General features: G+C 37.9%; 3 protein-coding genes and 1 long non-coding RNA gene across 9 annotated transcripts in view; 2 read left to right on the plus strand and 2 right to left on the minus strand.

The window, feature by feature from the left end:
- LOC122525602 (mitochondrial distribution and morphology protein 34-like) overlaps window positions 1-8893 on the plus strand; it is a 27360-nt gene extending 18467 nt beyond the window's left edge. The window contains exons 1-2 of one of the 5 annotated variants that reach the window (XR_006305825.1): window positions 6953-7038; window positions 8182-8258. Coding sequence is in view for 4 of the 5 variants with exons in the window: in XM_043648521.1 (XP_043504456.1) it covers window positions 8047-8228 (182 nt within the window). In the remaining variant the exon portion in view is untranslated. Of the gene's footprint in view, window positions 1-6952; window positions 7039-8046; window positions 8695-8789 lie in introns of those variants that run through there. The other 4 variants (XM_043648523.1, XM_043648521.1, XM_043648522.1 and 1 more) reach the window with 4 other exon arrangements.
- LOC122525623 lies at window positions 4049-6367 on the minus strand. Its single transcript, XR_006305836.1, has 2 exons — window positions 6282-6367; window positions 4049-4508 (listed from the first exon to the last, which is right to left on the minus strand). It is a non-coding gene; the product is annotated as an uncharacterized LOC122525623 (long non-coding RNA).
- LOC122525557 (nuclear hormone receptor FTZ-F1) lies at window positions 8891-23076 on the plus strand. 2 transcript variants are annotated; one of them, XM_043648427.1, is made up of 6 exons: window positions 8891-10487; window positions 17838-18601; window positions 19663-19921; window positions 20112-20212; window positions 20350-20543; window positions 20884-23076. In XM_043648427.1, exons 1-5 carry the CDS (start codon window positions 8996-8998, stop codon window positions 20494-20496), a joined length of 2763 nt encoding a protein of 920 aa, XP_043504362.1. In that variant the 5' UTR covers window positions 8891-8995; the 3' UTR covers window positions 20497-20543; window positions 20884-23076. The 2 variants fall into 2 exon arrangements, with proteins under 2 accessions (XP_043504362.1, XP_043504361.1); XM_043648426.1 differs by having other exon boundaries at window positions 20350-23076.
- Window positions 23077-25270: 2194 nt separating this feature from the next.
- On the minus strand, window positions 25271-26471 carry LOC122525605 (glycine cleavage system H protein). The gene is made up of 3 exons (XM_043648527.1): window positions 26146-26471; window positions 25688-25831; window positions 25271-25609 (listed from the first exon to the last, which is right to left on the minus strand). Exons 1-3 carry the CDS (start codon window positions 26276-26278, stop codon window positions 25356-25358), a joined length of 531 nt encoding a protein of 176 aa, XP_043504462.1. The 5' UTR covers window positions 26279-26471; the 3' UTR covers window positions 25271-25355.
- Between the last annotated feature and the right edge of the window lie 78 nt (window positions 26472-26549).

A 26549-nucleotide genomic window follows, 5' to 3' on the forward strand; every position in this document is an offset into this window, starting at 1 on the left:
TTGTTCCGTCTATAAGGAGTAATATTAGTACGGGTGTCTCGTTTCAATCCAACTCCACCGGAATTATTTCTCTCATAAATTACCGCTCATTACCAAGCACCAACGATCATTATTATTGGCCTTACCTTTCGAAGACACACGTAGCCGATTTGCTTTCCGACCTTGGGTTTCATCCCGTTTAACGTGATACCGAACGAAGCTTACTTTTCTTTCAACCTTGATAGTCTTAAGGATTGTTCCGTTCTGGAAGAAACGATCAAGATGAAGAAAATAAATGTAACCGATCGATCGAACGATCGATCGATTCTACAAGTCACATTTTTCTTTCTAATACGCCATTTCAATTATTTTTATATTCGGACACCGTAAACATTTCTTTTTTTTATTACGTGACATTGTAAATTTTCTTCGTAACAAGGATAAATACAGAAATGCGGTGGTTAGTTGATTACATTGACGTTACGAAAATTCACGAATTCGAATATTTTGAAATTTGATATTACTTTCGTTACGTGTTATGTTTTGTTTAACGGATTTTACGAATAATCGTAAATACAATATAAACTTTACAGGAATTAATAATAATAATTGTAGAAATTTATTTCTGTTTATAAACAATCATTGTTATTTTTTTTTTAATTTTGAATTTCAAAGTAAAACGATTTAAGAAAGTCGTTATATTTTTCAGTTGCTATATCAAATCGAACATTTATTCGTATATTGAAACGTTAAATTATTTAAGAAAGATTTTGTTTCTCTCTTATTAAATATCAAAAGTATTATTTTAATCGAAATACAAATTCTACGGTGTCTAAATATTTGTAGTTATACCCGTAAAGAAAATAATTCTACATTTATTGCTATTATGGTAAGATTTATTTTTTGTTGGAATTTGTTTTTATATATTGAAAAAAAGAAAAAAAAGGGGGTGGATGTTAAATCCACCCGAGCTCGGATGTATTTCCTTTATTTGTTTTCTTTCTATTTTATATCTTTTTCTTTTTTTTTTCTTTTATTTTTTTGTATACACTTTGTCTCGAAGGAAAAACTATAAAGAGAAATATTTCCGAGAGTGATTCTAACGCTTCAAAAGAATCGAAGTACTAGTTCGGCCCTTTTATCCAGACACAAAGGGAAAGAAACGAGAAAAAAATTAACAGACGTAGGTAACCTTAACTGTTTTCTCTTATACGATGAAAGAGAAAATTACAGAAGATTCTTCCTTCTTCTTCTTCTTTTTCTTTTTCTTTCCATTCGAACCGTTCGAAGAAAATCGGCACGAGCCGTGACAGGGATTGAAATACCAACCACCCATGTCGAAGTTCAGTTATGTCTAACAGTTATGTCACGGTACCTTTTTATATCTTTCAATATTTACAATTGCTATTATCTACGAGCTGTGTATCCAACAGAGAAGAAAAATGTCTCTTTCGTTGATGCGACATCGTCAAGTTTTTCTATTCAAAAAATAAAGAGATTTCTCTTTTTAATTCTCTTCGAAAATCATGAAAGTTGACGTGAAAGAAGATGAATTTCCCTTCAATTTCAGGCACATCTTCTTTACACATTTTTTCAGCTATTCTAACGCATACACATTTTTCTTCCAATCGTTTCTTCCTATTCCCTGCTATTTTTTTCTTACTTATTCTTAATTCTTCTTCTTCTTTTTTCTTTTTCTTTTTTTTCTTTTCCTTTATTTTTTCACTTTTATATATCTTCCTTTTATTTCTTTAAAATATTTCCAAACGTTAAGCTAACCCAATGGAAATTAATTCATGGAAGAAAATCTAGTATGGATGCATTATGATCGTACGCTTAACAACTGCATCATCGTCCAATACAACATTTTAATACCTACTCTTGTCTATACTCTAATACAGCATCCACATCTCTAGAATAATCTCTCTCTCTCTCTCTCTCTCTCTCTCTCTCTCTCTTTCTCTCTCACTCTTTTTACAATCGTATATAGGGATATCATCATCATCATCATCATCATCATCATCATCATCATCATCATCATCATCATCATCATTATCATCATCGTCGTTGTCGTCGTTGTCGTCGTTGTAATAGTAGTAGTAGTAGTAGTAATAGGTAACACATACACGCATAAAAACATACATACATGCATAATACACGACGTATGGCAACGAAGTAGAATATGTAACGCAGAAAGATACACACACATCGATGAAACTCGCGATGTGGGTATCTGTGTCAAGGACGCGCGAACTGACCTGTAAAACGGCACTTTACGTTTTCTGGATGGTACTGTCCTACATGTTTCTCTTTTTTCTGATTCAATATCTCTCTCTCTCACTCTCTCTATCTTTATTTTTCTCTCTTTCTTTATTTTTCTCTCTTTTTTTTCTGATGCCTCCCCCTCCTCCACCCCCCTCTGTACCCCTCGCCTCTCTTTTTCTACAGTTTTATTTAAAAGTCGGTTATATTTTTACCTGTGACGTATCCTACGTTTCGAAAACTCTTAATAGAGGTGGCTTAACGTAACACGAAATATTATATAGTTTTATTTTGTTTATACAATTAATAGTAGTTGTGTTTTTTGATTTTTTTTTTTAATTTATTTTTCTGTCGCTTCTTTTTCTTTTTCTTTGTAGAAACGATTCTTTCTTTCTTTCTTTCTTTCTTTTCTATCTTTTATTTGAAATGTCTATCACCGTGTTAGCGAAATAAATGTGATCATAGTGATTCGAAGGGTAGGTAGGTCGATTTGTGCTGCATGCCAAGAAAAATAATTTTATTTTGAAATAAATTCGTTCGCGAAGTCGAATTATTGCGAGAAACGAAATGTTGTTGGGACAATTATTTACATTTTTTCCTTACATATTTAACGATCATTTCTTTTTTTCAAAATAATATATATATATATATGTGTGTGTGTTTGTGTGTGTGTGCGCAATTTTGACATTCTAACGCAATAGTTTTCAATCGACTAAGAGAAAAACTTCGACTATGAAATCGTTAAACAAACTATTATGTGGATAAAATAAAGTAAGGAATAGAATTCGCAAGACTTTTGAAATATTTAAGTATAATACTCTCGTTGATACAAAAATCTCTATATATATTATTATTATTATTATTATTATTATTATTATTATTAGTATACGTATTATACATACACACACACACACACACACATCTATATATATATATATATATATCACAGCAACACAGAAAGTACGTGTAATCGTACAATGAGTTAGATTTTACTTTTAGTTTCGAAAATGGGATTACAGAGTGGGGTAGGCCTTGGCACACTTCACACAGCGAGACGCGCTGTTGGAAGAGAGAAAGAGGGGGTGGGGGTGAGCAACGAAGACGACGGGAGGGTGGCGGTGGTGATGGCAAGAGGGGGACGGGGGGAGGCAAGGGGAGGATGGAGGAGTGTTACGGGGGTAGGGAGAGAGCACGCTTTTATACTTTACGTTGAATATTACAAGTTATAGATATTGCACCTGTACCTCGAGTTGCGTTATAAAAAATAAAATAAAATAAAATAAAACAAAATAAAATAAAATAAAACAAAAAGAACGAGAGGGAAATGTGTCTCGATGATGATAATAGCATCGATGCTTTTAGGGTTTAACAGGATTTGTCGAGGGGGAGGAGGGTGGGTACTTTTTAAGGGATGATAAACATTTTCTAGGACGAGGGATAAAATGTTATTCTTATAGTTGGATAAGTAATAAACAAGATGGAGGAAAGATATGTTTGAAGTTGGTAGAATGAGGATAGGTAAAATACTAATCGACCCAGAAATAGAGTAACTCCGATAATGTTCGCATAATTTCTGTCCATACGGGCAAGAAGTGTTCGTTGGTAGTTTTACGAGCTCATGCTACTACTACTGTCGTATATATCGGACATACGTATATATATATATATATATACATATCGTTATCGCGAGTTTCTGCGAGCGTATCATCGTTGTCGGCCAGTAGCGCGGAATACCGGCGTCTATCGCTTATGTGTGTTGTTAAAAAAAAATATAACTGACCAAAGTATGGGTCGAACAACGCGGGACTTTGTGTCTTTGATTTTTTATTGATCGCTATTCGTCATATTTCTTAGAGCAGAAGAAGAAGAAATAGTGGTAGTAGTAGTAGTAGTAATAATAATAATAATAATAGAACTTATTGGAGTGAACATTTTCGAATAATCGTCGTATTTGTCGTCAAATGGGTGAGAAAGATATAAGAACTGGATAGATCATTCTTAGATTATTCTCGATCAATTCGAATGATTCTTTTCTGAAATACAACGATATAAAATACGACAACGCGACGAAGAGCCTTCGATGCTTTGCGTTTCTGGGTCATGGCTTTCACTTTCTTTCGTTCCTTCTTCCGTCGTCCCTTTCGTACGTTCCGATCGTATTCCTTTCGTTTTCGTCTCGAAACCCCTCCCCCACATTGGCTCGTTCACAATCAGTAAGCAGCGCCGCCACCGCCAATCGGTCGCCATTTTTCGCCGGTACTTTTTACCTGCGGTAAATATCATCGTCTTGTAAGAAACCCACGGTCAAAATAAAATCCAGTCCACAGGTATTTCGTATTCGTAGAATTCGTATTTTCTTCGCGTATCGGTCCGAACAAAGGGACTTCCCCTACTTTCATATCTTTCCTCCGTTCGCGATTGGTCACTCGTATTTTCATTCTTTCGATCGATGGTATCGATCGATAGATTGATTCATTTATTGTAATGTAAGAAACTGGCAAAAGAAAAAATCAAAATACAACCTACATGCATAATTTGATCGATCTTCAAAAATCTATTTCGACAAACTCGAGACTTCGTTCTTTTAACGAAAACATCATTTCTGGCATGCATTCGTACACGCGACCAACAGGGATGATGACGACACGCACTTTGCGCGTGCATTCATGGATGACGAGTAATAAATAGGTGTACTTGTGTGTACGTTGCGTGCACCATTATGCGGCATACGAGAAACGACGATTCAAAGTTAAACGAAAGAAAAATAAAGGGACGGAGAAGACAAAATGGCTACAATTGCAAGAACCATCTTGGAAGGGTTGAAAAGGAAGAGACAGGAAGAAAAAGGAAAGAAAGAAAGAAGGAAAGAAGGAAGGAAGGAAGGAAAGAAGGAAGGGCGAGAAAGGAGGGCGCATGGCATTAATTGCGAAAAGGAAAGAAAGAGAGAGAGAGAGAAACGCGTGTCCACATACAAATAAAGAGAAAGAGAGAGAGAGAGAGAGATAGCAACGCAACGAGAGTTGGTGTAGTATGCGCGAGTTAAATGCGATGGTGGGCGTCAGTGACAGCGTGCGTGTGCTTACGGCATGTACGTGAGCGAGAGCGCCGCAGAGAGGGAATATAGTGCTGAGAGGGTCTGAGGGGGAGGGAATAGAGGTGGTGGTTGGTGGTGGATGAAGAGGAGAGGAGAAACGAGAGGGAGCGAGCGAGCGAGCGAGCGAACGAGTCGCGGCTGCGTCATGTTCTCAGCGAACTGGGTCAGTGGGTCTCCCCACCTCTTTTGCCTCGTACATCTACAACGTATACGCACACACTGAGAGCCACTGGCTCTGTCGGGGAGTGCCAACGGCGTTGCTGTTGACCCAGCCCCGGCCCGTTGTCTCGCAACCTACCACGCGCTTGCTTCGAGCCCGTTTACACACTCGTCGTCCCTTACTTCTGTCTCTCTCTCTCTCTCTTTTTTTCTCTCTCTCTCTCTCTGCTACATGCTTTGCTTTTGCTTTTCTCATTCCCGACTCTATCTTTACTGTCTCTTAAAGCTTGTCTCTTGCGCTTGATCAATTCCTCTTTTGTTTTTTTTCCTTCCATCTTGCCAAAAAAAGCCAGCACCCTTCTTTTATAGTATTTTTTTCGTGACGTCTTATCTACAAATCGCGATGGCTTTTATGGAAACAATCACGTCGATCTTAAAGACGGCACACGCATTTCAAAGTTTTCTAACACGCGATAAGAGGATGTATTCGTGAAATAGTTGAAGAATTACTCAACAAAAAAATGATCGGGTAACGTGGCTCTGTATGTCTGCTATATATTTTTGTACGTATGCGTTTTGGTGATACGTGTCGGAAGGTATCGAATAGTAATAGTAGTATAGTAGTAGTAGTAATAGTAGTAGTAGTAGTAGTAGTAGTAGTAGTAGTAGTAGTAGTGTAGTAGCAAAAGAGATAAAGAAAAAGAGACGCGAAGGGCGCAGAACGAAAAGGGGCAAGAGCGAACCGGTAGGTCAGAGAGTGGACAATACTTTTGCCGCCGACATAGACCTGGTTCCGTAAGTAGGTCATCCCCTCTCGTGGAACAGCTAAGCTGAGCGGTGGCGGTCCTCCCCCTTCGATCGCGCCAATCCTCCGTCCCTCCCCGTTGTCTCGCCCACCGTTGTCTCCTCCCACCACTGGCAGCATCAGCAGCAGCAGCAGCACCGGGCCAGTACTCTACGTACTGAGGCACCTCCATTCCGACACGGCGGCGGCGGCACCAGTTAAAAAGTGCTGGTGGTGGTGGTGGTGGTGAGGTGGAGGTGGAGAAGGTAGGGTGGTGGTGGGTTGGTGGTGGTGGCGGGCACCTGGCCGCGCGCGCGGTGGCATGCGCTGCTGCTGCTGAATCACTTTCACTTATGCCGTGCGCTGTGTTGGATATACGACGACGTGCCTCCTCCCTTCCTTCTTCTCCTCCTCGCCATTACTCCCTCCTCCTTCACCCCCCACTGTCGATTTTCTCTCTCTCTCCTCGTTCTCTCTCTCTCTCTCTCTTTCTTTCTGTTCTCTCCGTCCCTATCTACTATTCGGCTCGATGTATTCTCCGTCTTGCTCGCTCGCGTTCGCTCACCGTCCCGCTCGTCGGTAAAGGGACACGCGCGCGTTTTCTTCTCTGTACCTACCGAAACGCCAAAGGAGTCTGACATACACATAGTGCGCGACCCGTTACTACTGTGTAGAGTCATCCGTCCATTCCATTGCGCGCGCGCGTACCTAAAATAATAGTGTGTGCTGTTGTTCTACCTTCTTCTTACACCTTCGATAGGTAATTCTTCTCCCGTTTCCAACGTATCCTCCTAATTTTCCTCCTTCTATTCCTGTTGGTGTCACGCCAAACATTTCATTCGAGGAAGAAGCTCCTATCCTTATCGGTGGCTATACACGAAAAACAGAGGGTAGGAGAGAAGAGAGTGAGAGTGAGAGAAGGAAAGAGGGAAAGAGAGAGAAAAAGAGAGAAAGAGAGAAATACATCGCGAGTGCGATAATCGTGTCCGCTCCTTGTCGCGTTGGCCAACGATATATACGTGACGCGTATACCGGCACTGTGCGGTGCGGTACGGTGCGGTGCGGTACGGTGCGGTGCTGCGGCCCGGCACTCTCCCCGCTCTCAGACGTTCTCTCTCTCTCTCTCTTTTTCTCTCTCCTCTCTTCTCTTTCTTTCTCTTTTACTCTCCTCTCTCTCTCTCTCTCTCTGTCTCTCTCTCTGTCTCTCTCTCTCTCTGTCTCTCTCTCTGTCTCTCTCTCTCTCTTTCTTTCTTGACTCTACTCGTGTATGTCTTCTACCTACTCTACTACCTACCTACTCTGCCGTCGACGATAGGGCGACGGCAACGGAGGCAGTAGCAAAAGAAGGGAGGGGAGGGCAAGCCCTTCGGGAAAGCAACGAGGCGAGAAGACAACTCTAGTAGTCGCACGCAGATAGCCGAACTGAGAAGTCGTGCCGGTGCGGTGCACAGCTCCTTCCTTCCTTCTTTTTCGCCTACCGCGCCTTTTCTATACTCTTACTTACATATAGATACCTTTTTATCTATTTGTCTCTTTTATTTTTTCTCTTTCTCTTCTTATATATATATATTTATATATGTATATATATATTTAGAGTCTTATTCAGTTGTATCGTTTAAACGCGTCGCGCAAATGTTTATAATTCTTCCGTAAACGAGTGCCGTAACGTTGTATTTCTGAAGTACTATTGACTATTATTATTACCCGGGTAGAATCGCCGGTGTTAATATTAATAATAATATTAGTTTGAGTATTTTTACGTTTTCAGTAGTAGTAGTAGGAGGGGTGAAAACTTGTACTATTATTCCAAACGCACACGTGCCGCGATACCGCCACCTCCCTTTCTTACCTCTTCTTCGATACGCGCGCGTTCCTCGCACGAGAGATATCTATTGGATTACAGTGAGAAGACGGAGAAAGAAAACAAATATTTCGAGGAAAGGGAAATAAACGAGGAAAGAGTAATTAGAGAGATAAAAAGTAAACGGAAAAGAGAGCGAAAGAAAATTATAAACGACAATATATATAAATAAATATATATATATAATTTCTCTTTTTGGTGGTGCTACGTGCTGCTGGTGGGTAGCGTTGGATGTTGGTGGTGGTAGTAGTTTGTTTTGGGTGTACCGTTTTCCTCATACTCAACGGAAAAAGTCTTTGATAGTGTGATAGTGCTCTGGTGCTCCCTTTCGTTTTGTGCTGCTACACGCTACCTGGTGTTAATTTAAAGCTACGAAGATTCTAACTCTTTGTGGTTCTTGCATCGTTGCTTTATCGCGGCGATGTCTCGGACGTAGTTCGGCCTTTATCCAAACGGACTGCACGATGCCCGATGATTTTTTGAGTGAAGCTGTGCCGTGCAAAATTAACGTGACTCGGTGATCGAGAATTATCGACGCGATCGTCGTTAGAAAAAGGGAAGAAAGTAAAGAAAGAAAGAAAAAAGAAGTATAACTTCAAAAAGAAAGAAAGAAAGAGAACAAGGGGGGAACCAAGTGTATTTCTCCCTAGATCCGCAACCCTGTCGTCGTTACACCGTCATTGTCAATCATCCTCGCCCTGTTCGTCGAAGAGCCGCGAGTGAGACGTTCACGAGCATCGTCCACCTCCCCTAACTTTGACCGTTTCTCCTAAAGATCACGGTCACCTCCTATAATCTTACTATATGCGCCGCTACGCGAAAACGTTATTCCGTGCGGTCCTTGCGCAAGGGTGATATGTTATTGGAGATGGAGCAACATTCGGGTTTGATGTCCCTGAATATGTCACCGTTCCATCTAAGTCCTCAGGGTAGTCCCCCAACTGCAGCGAGCGCTGGTCAACCGCAACAGCAACAGCAACAACAACCTCAGCCGCAAGCTCAATACAGCTCCTCGCCTTATGGAAATTGCGCTCAGAGTCCACCATCCGCGATGTGTCACCACCAACAACATCAACAACAGCAACATCAACAACAGCAACATCCGCAACATCCGCAACATCAGCAGCAGCAGCAGCAACAACAACAACAACAACAACAAGCGCAGTCGCATTCGCATTCGCATTCGCAACAACAATCGCAACAATTGCAATCCAGCCATAGTCAAGCGCAATCACAAGGTGGTGGTGGTGGCATCTCCGGATTCGAATCGGCTTTCTTTTACGCGACCGCCCTCGAGGAGCGATGTCCGATGTGCGGCGATAAGATGGCGGGATATCAATACGGTCTTCTCACTTGTGAATCCTGCAAGGGTTTTTTTAAACGCAATAATTCGCCGTGCAGTAGCAAGAAGGTTTACACTTGTCTGTTCTCGCCGACAGGGGGTGGAGGAGGAGGAGGGGGAGGAGGTGGCGGTGGTGGTGGTGGTGGGAACGGGAACGGGAGTGGCGGTAGCGGGGGTGGTGGCGGCGGCGCGATCGGGGTCGGGGTCGGGGTCGGTAACGGTGGTGGTGGTGGCGGCGGCGGCGGTGGCGGTGGCGGTGGCGGCACGTCATCCGCCCTTGAGAGCGGGCTTTGCGGCAACAAGAAGGTATACACGTGTCTGTTCTCGCCAACAGGGACTGGAAGTAGCAACGGAGCTGGACCTGGGGGCAACGGCAATACCAACGGTAATACCACCAGCAACAACAACAACAGCAACAACAACAACAACAACAACAACAACAACGTGCCAAGTGCCGGTAACTCGTCCGTTCTCGAAGGTAGTGCCGGTGGTGGTGGTGGTGGTGGTGGTGGAGGAGGTGGTGGTGCCGGTGCCGGTGGAGGAGCCAGTGGTTACGGTGCTAGTACCGCAAGCTCGGCTAGCAGTGCTGGTGGAGGCAACGGTCCCGGCAGTACCGGACCTGGACCCACCGCCAGCAACGCGACTACTGGGACCTCGGCTAGTAGCGGCAACGTTGCCGTGCACGCCGGTACCCTCTGTCATCCCAGCTTGGCCCAGGTCGGGGTCGGAATCGTGACTGGCTCCCTACCCTGCCCCTCCGATTTCCCCGACACCAAGGACATCGTTATCGAGGAACTCTGCCCGGTCTGTGGCGATAAGGTCTCCGGATATCACTACGGATTACTTACGTGTGAATCTTGCAAGGGTTTCTTCAAGCGCACCGTCCAAAACAAGAAAGTCTATACGTGCGTCGCCGAAAGATCCTGTCACATTGACAAAACGCAGAGGAAGCGGTGTCCCTACTGTCGCTTCCAAAAGTGTATCGAGGTCGGCATGAAGCTTGAGGGTGAGTTTCGATTTCAGGCCGTTCTTCTTCTATTTCATTCGAGAGAGAAAGTTCGTTATCTTTTACTACTTTTCTTCATTTCTTTGAAACATACTACGCGTTTTATTCTTTATACATGTACTGCATAAGTATTTGCGATGTCAACTCCTTCATATTTTTTCTTCTCTTACATCCGTCCGTTAAATTTTTGTTAGTTAAGTTTTTCGACGAACTTTCTCTTTTCTTAAATCTTACAATCGTTCGTCTCGCGTTGCACGGAAAAATCATGAGGGCGTATAGATTAGGGTCGTAATTTTATTCGCGATCGAACTAACTTTGCGATGCTCTAACGAAATAAATATTAACGACACCGTATACGACAATAATATTACGAAAATATCCGAAGGAGAGAATAAATAACGTTGCAAATGTGGGTGGTTGTAGTTGGAAGAATAGCGAGCGCGAAAATTATTGCACAATTATCTATGCCAGATAAAACGTATGCTTTGCTCGGTCAGGAAAATGTGTCGTTCGTTTCTTCTATTCTTTATTATTTATTTGTTTACCTTTAATTTTAATTCAATCGCGATGTACCTATACGAGAAATCGTCAAAAATGATCTCTATGTTAAAAACCTTAACAATTAACGAATGATTTGTATATTTGTTTACTGACAATCCTTTTTGGAATCGTAATGTTGCATCGAACGTTCAATTTTCTAGCTTTCTAATTTCCGTTCCCTTACACAACGCGACTAAGAATCCGCGGAGGACATTTTTACGGGAACTCGCGTGGTCTGTCAAGTCGTCGTTAAAGTCACCGTCATTTTCGGATTCTCTTTGACGAACTTTGATCATTTATGAATAATTATACGATACGTCCTTGCTCGAACTTAACCTTATTACATACAATAAATTATGGACAATGGAATATATATTTCTATTAACAGCGTACCGTTTTCTCTTCCAAAAGCAATCGTAAGATAATTATTCTCACTTTCATTTATTATTTCCACATATCGCAATCGAGAAGTCGCGAGGTGTATTATTTCGAGTAATAATAAACCATTAATCTGTGCTATTATTATTTTGCCGGACAAATCTTTTTTAACATATCGTTGGATGCTGTATAATAATATTTGAGTCTAACTTTGAGATAAAAGTTTATATTTAAAATCTTTCTTTTAGCGCGCCATTGTCCATTCCTTAAGAAGATAAACTTATTTTTTCTTGTTTGTTTGTTTGTTTACGAGATAATTTCGATAAACCGACCCGGGGGTGGGTGGGTGGTTGTCTGGTCACGTTTTATAAAATTCGTTCGTACGCATAAAATAAAATAAAAATAAAATGAACAATAGATAAAGAAAGAAAAAGAAAAAAACAATCTGGCTTGTACGCGGCCGTCGTTATAATTGAAATATAACTAGGTCTAGGCCCCGAAGGCCCAGCGATTAAGCGAATCTCGAAAGAGTTGCTGTCGTAATTGCCGCCTTTGCACGCCGTGTTTTCCACGGTGCGTTTCTACCAATGGAAATAGAATTGCCTAACGCGGAAAGTTTCCAGAATGCTTGCTTGCTTGCGAGCGTTTACGAAAGGAAACAGTTCTAGGCTAACTGAGAATTGCGAAGAAAATTTCGTTCGGGTTGTGTCCAGGTCTGTTTGTACGTGTGTCTGTGTTGTATGCTCCGTATGCGTGTGTGTGTGCGCGTGTTTATAACATTTTTTTTCCATAACATTGATAAAAAAAATCCACGCACGTGCTCTTTTCTCTCGATTCATCCAACGGGAATTAATCTCGTGCAGTTTCTTTTCATCGATAGCGTGCGTTTTTTTTTCTTTTTTTCTTCTTTTCTTTTAAATTAAATTATCCGTAATTTAAACGGAAAGTAAAAGAATTTAGAGAATTCGTTTTTTTATTTAACGAAACTATTCGCGAAACTAACAACAACAACCCTAGTTGCAGCATCGATTTGTCTCTTCCATTCTTCCTTTTCCTTTTTTTCCTTTTTTTATTCCGTTTGAATGAAAACTTTAAAAGAATCATTTTTATCGTAAAGGCAAATAACAAATATTAGTAGACACGATAACGCATCGTCAATTTATCGATCTTAACGATTTCTTAAACTCACATATCGATGCTTGCCAAAGAGAATCGGCGATAATCGTTGTTATCTTAAATAAAATGTCGACAATATTCGTTACAATCGAATTCTTGGCTTATTATTCTTCCCCGATGTGCAAATTTCGATCTAATTTCGATCTAAGAAGAGGGACATTCGTTTTATTTTTTTTTCCAAGCAATGATTCGTTTAAGTACGCTGTTTAGAGTGGAGATAAAAAGAAAGAAGGAAAGAAAGAAAGAATAAAAAAAAGGGTAATGATCGATCGATTTTCATTCAAAAAATTACATCCTCCTGTTCTTCTTCGTTTAAAAAGAAACCCATATCGTATAAATATCATGAAAACGAGAATAATGATCGCGTATTTCGTCGTTGACCAAGGTTCGCGCTAACTATAATATTAAATGAGCACATTTTTATCGGCTCCAGTTTGACTGCTACTATTAACAGCCAGACTGTTAGAATAATGGGAATAAATTAAACGATAATACCGTTAGGAATTATTTAAATATGTAAATCAAACGTAACGTCGGTGAATAATTTGAAAAAGAAAAAAAAAACACAACTAGAATAATTATTTATAGTAGTTTAAGGTTCTCCACATAGATAAAAAAAGAATAAAATATTCATTGTCTCATAGTTATCGAATGGTAACAAGATTTATTAATAATATTTCGTTATATTTCTCAATGATTCAAAAATGAAACCATAATAATTATTTATAGTAGTTTAAGGTTCTCCGCATAGATAAAAAAAATAAAATATTCATTGTCTCATAGTTATCGAATGGTAAAAAGATTTATTAATAATATTTCGTTATATTTCTCAATGATTAAAAAATGAAACCACCACCGATATTATTTTGTTCTATGATTCCTAATTTTCTAATATATCACTTACTGATTAAACTTCGAGCTGATAATTCTTTTATTTTCGTTAAAAGTATTCGTTTTCGTTTTCGTTTCGTTTCGTTTCGTTTTATTTTAGTACTCGATGAAGAATAATCTTGAATTAATCTGTTTCATGTTAAAACAAAGTTAATCTCGTAAGTTGAACTCCTTGATTTAAGTAGTAACGCGTTCGCTAGTCAGACAGGAGTTGAAAACATGAACTGTGTTCTACGTAGAACAGCCCAAGCCCAAGAAAAAGAGACTTGCGCAAGTGTCGCGTCTGGAAATTCGAGGTAAAGACATTTCGTTCCAGCTTTATGCCCACGGGGCAAAAGTCTTTCGTCTTTAGTTCGTTACCTTTTGTTCTCTCTCACTTTCTATTGGACGAGAAACAAACGATTATTTCACCGTAGGACGAACAAACGCACCACATGCCTGCAAAATTTCTTAAGGGGTAGAAGGAAGGAAGGAAGGAAGGAAGGATCGATTCCTTAAATTTATTATTCACAAAATCAACAACCGTGTCTGTCTTTTCGATCATGTCGAATACAAACATATTCTCGTTCGTCCTAATGTTTCCGTATCTTTTTAAAAAAAGAAAAGAAAGGAATAAAAGATCCTAAAATATTTTCATCGGGTTTGTGATAGAAAAGAAGAACGTTTCGTTACGCTTTCCAAAAGTACATTTTTTTTTCGAAGGAATCAATAGGAAAAATACAAACTAGTCTTTCATCTGTTTGCCACATGGCTAAATTCCTCGAGATTCTATTGGGTTATATCTCTCTCTCTCTCTCTCTCTCTCGATTTCTCTCGTTTGAGTATTTATTGATCCGAATTCTATCTAACATTAGGAAAAGAAATAAAGAAGAAGAAGAAGAAGATACAACAATGGATGTTTCTCTAAAATATTATAAGAGGGACAAAACAACACAACGTGCAAAACAGCTTTCAGACGTGTCTCCATTTAGGGACTCACGAATTTCATAATTGTCGTGTCGTGTTGAAAGACGTGGTGTTATACCTGCTCGCTTGCTGCCAGTGTGCTGCCAGCCAGCCAGCTTGCCAGCCAGCTTGCTTGCTTGCTTGCTAGCTTGGTTGCTTGGTTGCTTGCTTGCTTGCTTGCTTGCTTGCCTGTTCAACTCCTACCTTCTCGTTGAGTTCCGGAGAGGTGAGGGAGAAAGGTTGAGGCGGCGAGCTGCGCACACAGCACACAGATTGTGTAATATTTCTCGTTGAGTGAAGCCTCCTCAGCCGTCTTCTTTACATCTAGCCTTTTATATTTCTTTCGGGTTTCTTTACTTTTTCTCTCACTCTGGAGAAAGAAAAAGTGTACGACGGCGGGGGACAACTCTTCCTTCCTTGCCTTGCCTTACCTTGCCTTGTCCACACACACACCCCCCGCAAATTTCCTTAGATCTATATTTAATTAAATATAATTTCAGATGAAATTAATTCTCCACGCTTTTTCTATCGACTTATATCAATCGTATTACTTTGTTGATCACGCGACACGACTCTTCATGTCATTTTCTTTATTGGACATTTGCCATTTAGATGACCAGGCGTGGAAATTATCCTTTCGGTTTCTCGCTTGCTTGCTTCTTCTTATTCTTATTCTTCTTTTTCTCCTTCATCATCTTCTTCTTCTTCTTCTTAGACCAAACTGAAAAGAAACAGACAATCAGTTTTTATCCGATTAAAAGATATTCCAGCAAATGTATTACTCTTTCACTTTCTTCTGGGCTTCCTAAATTTCTACGAATAATTTCACCACTTTCATCTCAACGACACACTATTCTTCGCCTTGTTTCTTGACTTTTGATTTCTTTCCGTAAGTTCTTTCGCAACCTATTCGATGACTTCATTCTAACGGTCGTTCTCTCCACTCAAAGGGATACAACAAAAATTCCTCAGCGTGCGATTGGCTGGCCCATTGGCTAACGATCCTCACGTGACCCGGCCCTTAATTTCTACGAGAAAGATAGAGTCTTTCTTTATGAATTTGCTAGATCCGAAATATTCATCGCCGAGTGGTAGATTTTTCCTTTCCCTTTTTTTCACATTTTTATCTGTCATATTAATCTATCTACTTTTATCTGTTCTCTTCTTTCGTAAGATCCAACCAATCATATTTGTCGTATCTCGGTAAATCGAAATAATCTCTATTGTAATCTCATTTTATTAAGCGATAGTTATGAAGATTGCATTTGATGTGGAAATGTAGGTAATTTTTCGTTGAAAACAACACTCTCTGTGTTTCCATCAAATTCATTTAGTTTTTCGAACAAGCATTTTATCGCGAGAGAAGAAAAGAAGCGCGAGATCCGCTATGGACTGATAATCAAACTTTTCCGGTTAACGTACACTCCCATGAATTACGTAATATTTCCGTGTGCACAAATCGGAGAGAATCAAATGTGTGTTGGAACGAAACAATCTGATCTCTCTCGCTCTCACTATCTTTCTCTCTTTCTCTCTCTCTCTCTCTCTCTCTCTTGTATTCGTGTAAAATAAATACATTTGTTTTAAATATTAAAAAAGAAAAACAAGCGTATATATAGACTCCTATTATCAAAAATACGAAAAACAAAGAAAAAAAAAATGATTATTGTTCGATCGTAAAATCCTTATCGAAATTCACGAATTACAAAGAAGTTTCACGAATTCGCCTTTATTCTTTCATTTCATTCTTTCTATTTTTTATTTCTTATTTTTTCCTTTTTTTTTTTTATTATTTTGTGTGTGCACAGTTGGCAAACGGCACATATCGAAGATGATAAATTCCTACGTATTCTTGTTACCGATAATAAAATCGTTTTTCGAAGGTCTCCATTAAAAAAAAAGAAATAAGGAAAAGAAATCAATAGGAACATTCGAACCGAACTTAACCGAACTGCGAACTGAATTACTGAATATTGTTTAATACGCAAACCCATCATAAAAACGAGCGACCATTACGATTAACATCAAACGCAAGAACACACGAAAATAATATATGTAAAAACGGTTAAATAATACTCTCGATAAAAACAAAATGCAATAATTATTCGAATTATTAGTACTTATTCTTCTATAATGTTATAGACCTTATCGAGTTTGCGATGAGTAATAACGTCGTTTCGAAACTATAATTAAACTCAAAAGTATGACAACCTTAAAAAGAAACGCGAACGCGAAATAAATGCTTTTTTAAATATAAATAAATACAATAAATAAATAAATACAATAAATATGTGAGAAAAATTGAAGGGAAAATATTTCGGTCGGATAAAATATCGATCGAATAATAATTTTAGATTCGATCGGTACGTGTCGCCGTATACACAGGTTTGAAATACAAATGGGAATATATATGTAAATGTATGCGATATAAAGGGCATAGGTGCATCGGAAAGTAAACGTGCGAAGTCAAAGAAAAAAAAAAAAGGGAAGAAGAAGAAGAAATGAATGAGGAGGGTAGAGAGGAGAGAGGTGGGAGAAGGAATGGAAGAAAGAGGAGAGGGAGGGGTAGGGGACAGGGGGAGGGGGAGAGATGTCAAGTTTAGACGCGAACCTTGACGCTGCTGGGCCATGCCTTTGGTCTGGTATGCGTAACGCGACCAACGCCGCCGAGGGCTTAGGAAAGGAGAGTAAGAGTGAGTGAGAAAGAGAAAGAGAAAAAGAAAGAAAGAAAGAAAGAAAGAGTGAAAGAGTGAATGAGAGAGCGCGAGAGACCGCGTGCGGGCCCCCCATACCCCACCACCCCGTTGGCGGTGTCGATCGCGGCCCCGGGGGCTGCTGCTGAGAACACCGAGCTAGGGGTGACGCCGAGGAAAGGAGGGCCGAGAGGGGGTGGTGGTGGTGGCGGTGGGCAGAGGGCGGGGAAAGAAGAAGGAGCAACACACAGAAGTGGTTGGACGGCGGGTTAGCGGCGGGTTAGCGGCGCGATTCAACCTCCTTTCACTTTCGAGGATCGCGCGAATATACGTCGATCGCGTCTCTACATGCTTTGTGTGTGTGCGTGTGTATGTGTGCGAGCGAGCTACCTATGTATAATATAAGCGTGCGTTCGCGACTACGACGACTACGACGACTGCGACACGACGACGACGACGAACACACATAGAGCAAAGCAAACGCGTCGTACGAAAATAGGCAACGCTGCCGGTTTCGCCGCGTGTTCGCCCTACAAAACGCGAGTTGGATGAGGAGGAGGTGGAGGAGGAGGAGAAGGAGAAGGAGGAGGAGGAGAGGAGGAGGTGAAAGAGGTGTTGACGACAACGACGATGACGTCGACGACGGGGTCAGAGGTCGGCAAAGTGTTGCGTATAATAATGAATTTGATTAAATCGTTTCCATTTGATGGTTTTATCGATGTTACAGCTGTGCGGGAGGACCGCATGAGAGGCGGTAGAAACAAATTCGGGCCCATGTACAAAAGAGACAGAGCGCGGAAACTGCAAATGATAAGGCAACGGCAATTGGCGCTCCAAACGATATGCGGCAGTCTCGGGGATCCATCGAATTACACGTCCACCGTAACGCCTTTCCTGCACATCAAGCAGGAGATCCAAATACCTCAGGTCTCGAGTCTAACATCCTCGCCGGATTCGAGTCCGTCACCTGCGGCGGCTGCGGTAGCCGCTGCCGCTGGTAGCCTCCTGACGACGCAATCTGCCGGTGCCGGGGGAGCCGGAGCCTGCGGTGCTGGCGGCGGGGCCAGCGGGGGTGGCGGCGGAGGAGCTGGACAGCATCAACTGATAGCCCCTTCCTCCCAGCATAACCTCATCGCCGCTAATCACCTGCACAACGTCACCCCTGGCCTCGATAGCAAACTCTGGCCCGCTAATTCGACCACCCCCAGTCCGGTGGCCTTCAACTTTGGCGAACAGTCGGCGCAACCCCACGGCCCGCCCCCGGCCTCCGCGGCTGCTACCGCGCCCTTGAAAACTAGTCCGCTGATAAGAGACTTCGTGCAGACGGTCGACGACCGCGAGTGGCAAACGTCCCTCTATGAGCTCTTGCAGAAGCAAACGTACAATCAGTGTGAAGTGGATTTGTTCGAACTAATGTGCAAAGTGCTCGACCAGAATCTTTTCTCCCAGGTCGATTGGGCCAGGAACTCTGTATTCTTCAAGGATCTCAAGGTGAGTTAACTCTTCCTCCTCGTAACGCTAACCTCCTTACATCCCCACCCTCCTTCCTTCCTCCTCCTCCTCCTCCTCCTCCTCATTTCCTTTCCCTTTCTCTCTCTCTCTCTCTGTCTCAACCTATTTACAATAAACTGTGGCCAGTCAATCTTTTCAAATTTTTGTCAATACTTTTGAAACGTTTGTACGACGACGTAGAGTCTCTTGGAGGAAAAGTCGTCGGTCCGTTCTTATACCGATAAATAACTCGTCGTTGCTGGCCCGCTCGACTCTACGAGCGGCGGGGATGTGAGGTAACCAACGGCATTGCACAATCACTGAATGATTTCAAGCATCGCCTCATATCTAGGTCATAACGAGATACGTTTCTGGGTTATGGCGGTTGCCCCAAAGCAGCAGGCCCATGTTAATTATATAGGATTGCGTATTACGTCGTCATCGAGATCCCAATATGCACCTATTTTTCATACCGATTTCGCTTTCCATTTTTTTTTTACTTGTCGTTATTATTCTTTTTTTTTTCTTTTTCATTATGTATTCTCTCGATACTCTTCTTTCGCTTGTAATACGAAACGCGATAAATTCTACGTCCTACGTAATACTACGTGATACTTTCTTTCTCTTTCTCTCTATGTGTTTCTCGCGAGATAAGAAAAGCAATTATAGCATTCATCGATAGATACATTTTTTCACAGTTACCACCATTCCAATGTGTATTATATATCGTTGTTACTGTCACTCTACGTAAGCAAACTTGCATCGAGTTCCATTCAAATTTCATAACAAGTACCTACATACTTTATTTATTATTTCGAGATTTTATTTTTCATTGAAATTTGCACACGTTTGTTATTTATATTTACGAATGAAACGTTTTAAATATTTCTTTTTGTTTTGTCAAATTCACGAACCGTTACAAATCGTAATTTGCAATCATATTATCGTGAAATAATAATAAGTATATCGCGAATGTATCGATGTATTAGTTCATTCAAATTCATATTTAGTGATCGTTTCGCATTAAAACGATAAAAATAGACAAAGGATTATTTTAACAGGTCGACGACCAAATGAAACTACTGCAACACTCCTGGTCGGATATGTTGGTGCTTGATCATGTACATCAGAGGTTGCACAATAATCTACCCGATGAGACCACGCTTCATAATGGCCAAAAGTTTGATCTCCTGTGCCTAGGCCTACTTGGAGTTCCTTCCCTGGCAGATCTTTTCAACGATTTATCCTCGAAACTTCAGGAGCTCAAATTTGACCTGTCTGATTACATTTGCATGAAATTCCTTATGTTGCTTAATCACGGTAAGATATTAATCTAAACTATCCTTTGTTTGTTCTTCTATCTTATATTTCTATAATTGCAATAATCAGAATGAGAAAAAGTACAATTTGATTCTTCTAAAAATCTATGTTAAAACATGTACAAATGTATTTGTAATATGATCGACTAAGAAAAACAGATCGATTAATCAATTATTTTCGATATATGCAGATGTTCGCGGACTGGTTAACAAAAAACACGTACAGGAAGGTCACGAACAGGTTCAGCAGGCTCTTTTGGACTATACCTTAACTTGTTATCCATCTATACCGGTACGTTCTTTGATGAAACATTTATATTTATTTGTAATCGATCGTAAATATATTTTTTTTTCTATCGATTCATTGATTTATTTTAATTGTCAATTATATATATATATCTCTTTCTTTTGTTCTCTCTGTATAAACAGGACAAGTTTAATAAGCTGCTAGCAGTATTACCAGAAATTCACGTAGTAGCGAGTAGGGGAGAAGACCATCTTTACCAGAAGCATTGTAATGGTGGTGCTCCAACTCAAACACTTCTAATGGAGATGCTTCATGCCAAGAGGAAATGAGACGATAGATTCGTGTGCCGACTCTACCGTAAAATAATAATTCGTTGGTATGTACTATATTTTTAAAACGTTGGTAGAGTCCCCGCTACGATATAAATTGTCAAAATAAACGAATGAATGAATAAACAAACAAACAAACTAACTAACACAAAATAAAAGTGGACCTCAAAGTGTACCTACTATTATGAGCTAACTTCGGCTTAGGTGTCGGACCAAGTTAGGGTAGCCGTGGTTCATCAAAAAAAATTCAAATACCTATGCAAACAAATCAAGTATAAACGTACATACTTTACATATAAATATATATACATAGAGTATATGTATTATAAAGTGTATCTAAATATATATAAACATAATGACATATATTTTCTATATTTGATGTTGAAGTTTTAGAGATGTATCCATGGAAAAAACACATTTACCCCTGTTGGTGGTACAAGCGCAGGGAAACAGTAAGCAAGATGCCTTGAAAACAGTACAAAAGGGTGGTTAACAAAAATATTGGTCAAAGGACAGGCAACTTTGTCAAAATATAAGTAAAAGCTATTTTTCTAATACTTAGATGCGATTATTTTTAAGCATACCACTGAAGCCTTGCTCACACTCGAACGAATAAATAATTCTAATGGTAATAACAACAACAACAACAACAACAACTAATAAAGATCAGATCTCTCTTTCTCTTTTTCTCTCTCTCTCTCTCTCTATCTTTCTCTTTCTTTCTTTTTCTCTCTAAGTTGATCGTGCCTCATTGCAAGGAATTCAATATAAGAATAAACATAATTGAAGTGATAGTCGAATCACGTATATGATTCTATGTACGTTCACGGGGATAATACATACGAGCCGAGAGAAATAGAAAAAGATATTAGGACAGGGGGATAGAAAAAGGGGGAGCGGGAGGAGGGGTAGAACGAGAGGGTGGATGTGAGTGAATAAGTGGATCTGTGTGTTTATGTGTGTGTCTGTGAAAAAAAAAAAAAAGAAAATTAAATAAAAACAAATAAGAAAAGTAGAAAGAGAGCAAGCGAACGAAAGAGAGAGTGCTTATATGACGCTCGTTACAAGCACGGTTATATATCTGGACATCGTTTAAAACTTCCTACAAAAATCTGCATTTTTCACACTTGCACATAGCAGGGCTATTGTACTGTAAATACTAGTTAACACATTCCAATTATGTTGTAAAGTATAAGTCATGTTAAATATGTAATTATAATAATAATATTTTCTGTATAGTTTAATGAAATAAAAAATATATTTCTGTTGCTTACTGAAAAGAAAAATAATAATAAAAAATAAAAAATAAAAAAAACCGAAATAAACAAATAAATCATTAGCTACTTAAAATATCTTCACGTTTAATTTAATTTCTTTTTTTTTTTTCTTTTTGATATTAAGTTTTAGTCGTTTATCTATTATCTCTCTCTTTTAATTATTTTTTTCAAACAACACAGGTGGAGGAAGAGAATAACCACAAAGAATGAGATATTTTACTATTGTATGTTATAACGCAATAAAGACTTTTTTGTTTAGACAACAAAAGAAGCAAAATGCATTGCAAAAAAAAAAGAAAATAAATAAATAATTAATAAAATTTATCGGAGCAAGGTTTATGTGGTCCTATACATTGATTAGCTATTATTATTATTATTATTATTATTACTATTATTATTACTATTATTATTATTATTATTATTATTATTATTATTATTATTATTATATTATTATTATTATTATTATTATTATTATTATTACTAAAGACACGGGCGCACACGTTAAAAAACGCGTGCACGCGTATATACAATAGAAATAGAAATGCATATAAACGCGTCGTGCATTATGATCTGCACATACGCGCGTGTATGCATGCAAGTACGAGTACGTGAAAATTTAACAAACAAACAATAAATAAATATAAATATATATATATAAATATATATATATATAAATATATATATATTTATATATTATATATATTGATATTAATTTAATATATAAAATAAACAACACATCCAATCACAGCAGACACACATAGACACAACAAAGGATACACACACACACATCCACATTGTCTTATCACAGTTGTTAAATAGATAAATATTTAATCTAATATTATAAGATAACGAATCGAAGGTAGTAGTTTTTTCATTAAGATTATTATTCTTTAGTCAATAGTAAGGAATTTTTCAGTGCTGTGAAGGTTGTCTTTTGACGCCTGTGGTACCCAAGCCGTCGTATATACGAATGATATGCGTGCTAAATTTCAAGTTCGGATGTGGCATTGTGAACAATTATCCTTGCTCGTAATTAGCTGGCTAGTTAGCTAACTAGCTAGCTAACTGGCTAGCTAGATATCGATAGGGATCGCTTCCTGAAACTCCCCTTTGATCACGTATCAAACAAGTACCTGGGAAATAAATACTATTTTAATACTTCCAATTTTCCACCAACGACGATCGCAATACGTATAGCTAATAATTCCTTTGAACGTTTTAATGAACGTTTTTTGATGTGACCTTAGATATTAAAAGTCGTATGTTGCATTATAAAGAAGAAAAATATAAATAAGAAAGAAAAGAAGAAGAAGAAGGAGAAGAAGAAAAAGAAAAAGAAGAAGAAGAAATGAAAAGAGGAGTAACAGGCAGCCGAAATTAATTTTTTGGGTACCCGAAAAGATTATTAGGTACTCGTGATTTCTACGAGTAAAGATGATTTATGTTCACAGCTGCGTTTGGCTTTAAATCAATATAAAAGTATGCTAATGTGTTCTCAAATTTTTCAATCCGTCTAGTTCAAATTGTACTATCTGATCAAATACAATCGAAAAATCAACGTTTACACATACACACACATTATAATATATATATATACATATGTGTATATATACATATATTTATATACATATGTATACATGTATATATATTCACATATAAGTGTATATATATATATATATGTATATACAACAAATATGTATAGATAAGATATATGTATATATATCTTTCTTCTTCGATCCCTTCGAAAGCACAGTTTTATTTCACTCAAACAGGAATGACTACCTCTTCTCATAACTGTATTAAGTTTTTATACTTTTACATTTTTAGTAACCGCATACCTCAGTATACACACTCTGACAGCAATCCGCAAACAATAAAAAGGATGTTGTTTTTCATAGAAAGGTACTTTTAGTTGCACTAATTCATATTATGCATTAAAGCATATACCACCACAATGTAAAAAGTTCCATTGAGAAAAATATTGTATTTGTTGTATGTCCATGTCGCTATGCTTTAGTTATAAATATACATGTTACTAATTAAATTATACTTGCGCTCTGTATATTGTACCAAAATAGAAGTCTAGTAAATAATGTCAAAGGTTAATTATACACGCATGGTTCCGCGTTGCTGTTTGGGTAAGGCAAGTTAAAAACGTGTGTCATATTTATATTATAACTTTTTTTCATTTACTTTCGATAAACTGTGCTGATCGCTATCCTGGTCTTACTAAATAATCATCAATATTATTTTAATTGTCCCAAATTATTATATCTCTCATTTCGAATATCTTAGTTTTTAATTGACTGCTTTTTGTCTACGTTCAAGGCTAAAAAAAAAAAAAAATTCAATCGTTTCATTCATTATTTTACATAACTTTTAATAACAATTATTATTAAATAAAACGTTGCATAGAAATTCAGCTCAATATATACCTCTCTTTTTTTTTCTCTCTCTCTTTCTCTCTCTCTGTCTGTCTGTCTCTCTCTTTGCAAAATGTTAACTAGACAAAATATGATATATAATTTAATATAAATGTGATTCCCCCTTTATCGCGCGGATATATAAATATATATATGCATATATATATATCACGGAAATTTATTTTAACACGAAAGGGAAAATTCATATGTTGTTAACACTGCCATTAGAAGCTGGCAATTGTAAATTATGTAGAAAAGATTCAATAATTGTAAATATATCTTTATTATTAACAAATTATTATTTCTTCTTAGAATCTCTTAAATAATGTCATATTATTCTTCGTTGCATTCATTAAATACCCATCATGCATGACAATATGATTCCTTCATATCCTTTGTTTAAACAAATAAAAACAATAACTATTATCTAAAAACATATCGAACAAACAAAATTAACGACAACAACATCTTTAAAAATAAATAAAAATGATATTTAACACGATATTCGTATTTGCAAAATATTTCATTATGTCGATGTATTTGTGTATGCTAAAGTATTTTAACTGTAATTTATAATTTACAATTGCACCAATTAATTAAAGATCTACACTTCGTGCTTATTCCTTCCACGCTAAAATATTATTATATTGTCATGATATGAAAACAAAATAAACGCAGTTATGTTGTAAGAACACTATTGTAGGATATGCAATCCTATGTTATTAAAAAGAAAAACAACTTCGCTAATAACTGTAGATTAAGAATTACAGATAAATGATATTTAAAAAATTTAAAGTTCTTAATTAAAAACAAGAAAAACAAGAAAAGAAAGAAAGAAAAAAAAGACCTGCTGCTATTTGATAAAATATTCGCAATCAAACTGACTTCATTTTCTGTGATTCACTTTAGATTTTGTCAAGGATATGCCCATATTTATAAAAGCAATCAATTATTTTTGATATTCATCTATGTCAAAATCATTTGTGTCCATTGTATTTTTATGCCTCGAGAATAAATAAATAAAAGAAATAAAACAGAAAAAAAAAACGATATCTGCTTTGAATGAAAAACAGATTGTGTTTGAAATGCTTTTATAATATAGATATGTACAATTGAGAATAACTTTTTTATCATACGATGAAATATGAAAATACGTGTTTTAAGGATTTTCACGATTCTCATTTTCGTGGGCGCCAGACTTCAAAAATAGTTCGTAAGCTTTTTCATCCATAAGCATCTTGATTTCCTCCAGATGACTTAACTGTACTTTGTATAACCATCCTTCATTGTAACAAGAAGAATTAATCAATCCTGGTTTATTTTCCAGCGCATTATTTTTTTCTACTACGGTTCCGCTTACAGGACTTACTAATACGGACGCAGCTTTAACGGATTCCAAAGCACCGCATTCCTCTGAGGATGGGTGATAGTTGTTACAAATATTAAATGATATATGAATTAATATATATGTGTTTCATGTAAATATCAAACCTTCTTTTTTAAAGACAGACCCAACGTCTGGAAGTTGAGCATATACTACGTCACCGAGTGCATCTTGTGCATGATCAGATATCCCAACCGTTCCTACATTATTATCTACTTTGATCCATTCGTGTGTATCCGTATACCATCTTTCTAAATAGGATTAAGAAATAAGAAGAAAATCTTTATGTAAGTACAAGTCAGGTCAAAAAGATTCTAATGAGACTTGCTGCTAATTATATATAATAAAAAAATAATTAGAAAAATAGTAGAAAGGAGGAGAAATAATTTATAAAATTAATAGTATAAAGGTCTATATCATTATCTTTTCATGACATCATTAATGTTTAATAATATTTTTTAAATGAACATTTTTGTTTCATATACGTATACCATTGATTAATAATATCAACAAAATTATAAAATTCTTGTGTAATACTTTTAATCATTATTTCATTTTAACTTACCCGATTTTAATTGTCGTGTCGTAGATAAATAACGCGAAGTTGACAGAAATGAATTTGTTAATAATTGAGTCCTGTGTGAAAGCACTTGTTCAAAAGAATGCTTATTAATTATACGTGTAAACAATCTTGCCATTTTTTCTTTCTATCTATCTCTCTCACTCTCAGTCTTTTAATACGAAAGAAATTGTCGACGACTTAACCTTACTTTCCTTCGCGTCGTCTGCTCCGTCTCTGCCGAAGTGCTCCGAATGGTGTCGTATTAGTTCGTTGATTATGAACGAAATACGCGCGTTCGAGCAAATGCAAGAATATTTCAATGATCTTTAGAATATTTCTTAACCATTTCTGGTGTCATCATCTAACTGTTATCTTGAAAAAGATTATAATGGAAATTTTTATGTTAC

Source organism: Polistes fuscatus, unplaced genomic scaffold (genome assembly GCF_010416935.1).
Source record: "Polistes fuscatus isolate 324 unplaced genomic scaffold, CU_Pfus_HIC Scaffold9, whole genome shotgun sequence".
NCBI classification, from domain to species: domain Eukaryota; kingdom Metazoa; phylum Arthropoda; class Insecta; order Hymenoptera; family Vespidae; genus Polistes; species Polistes fuscatus.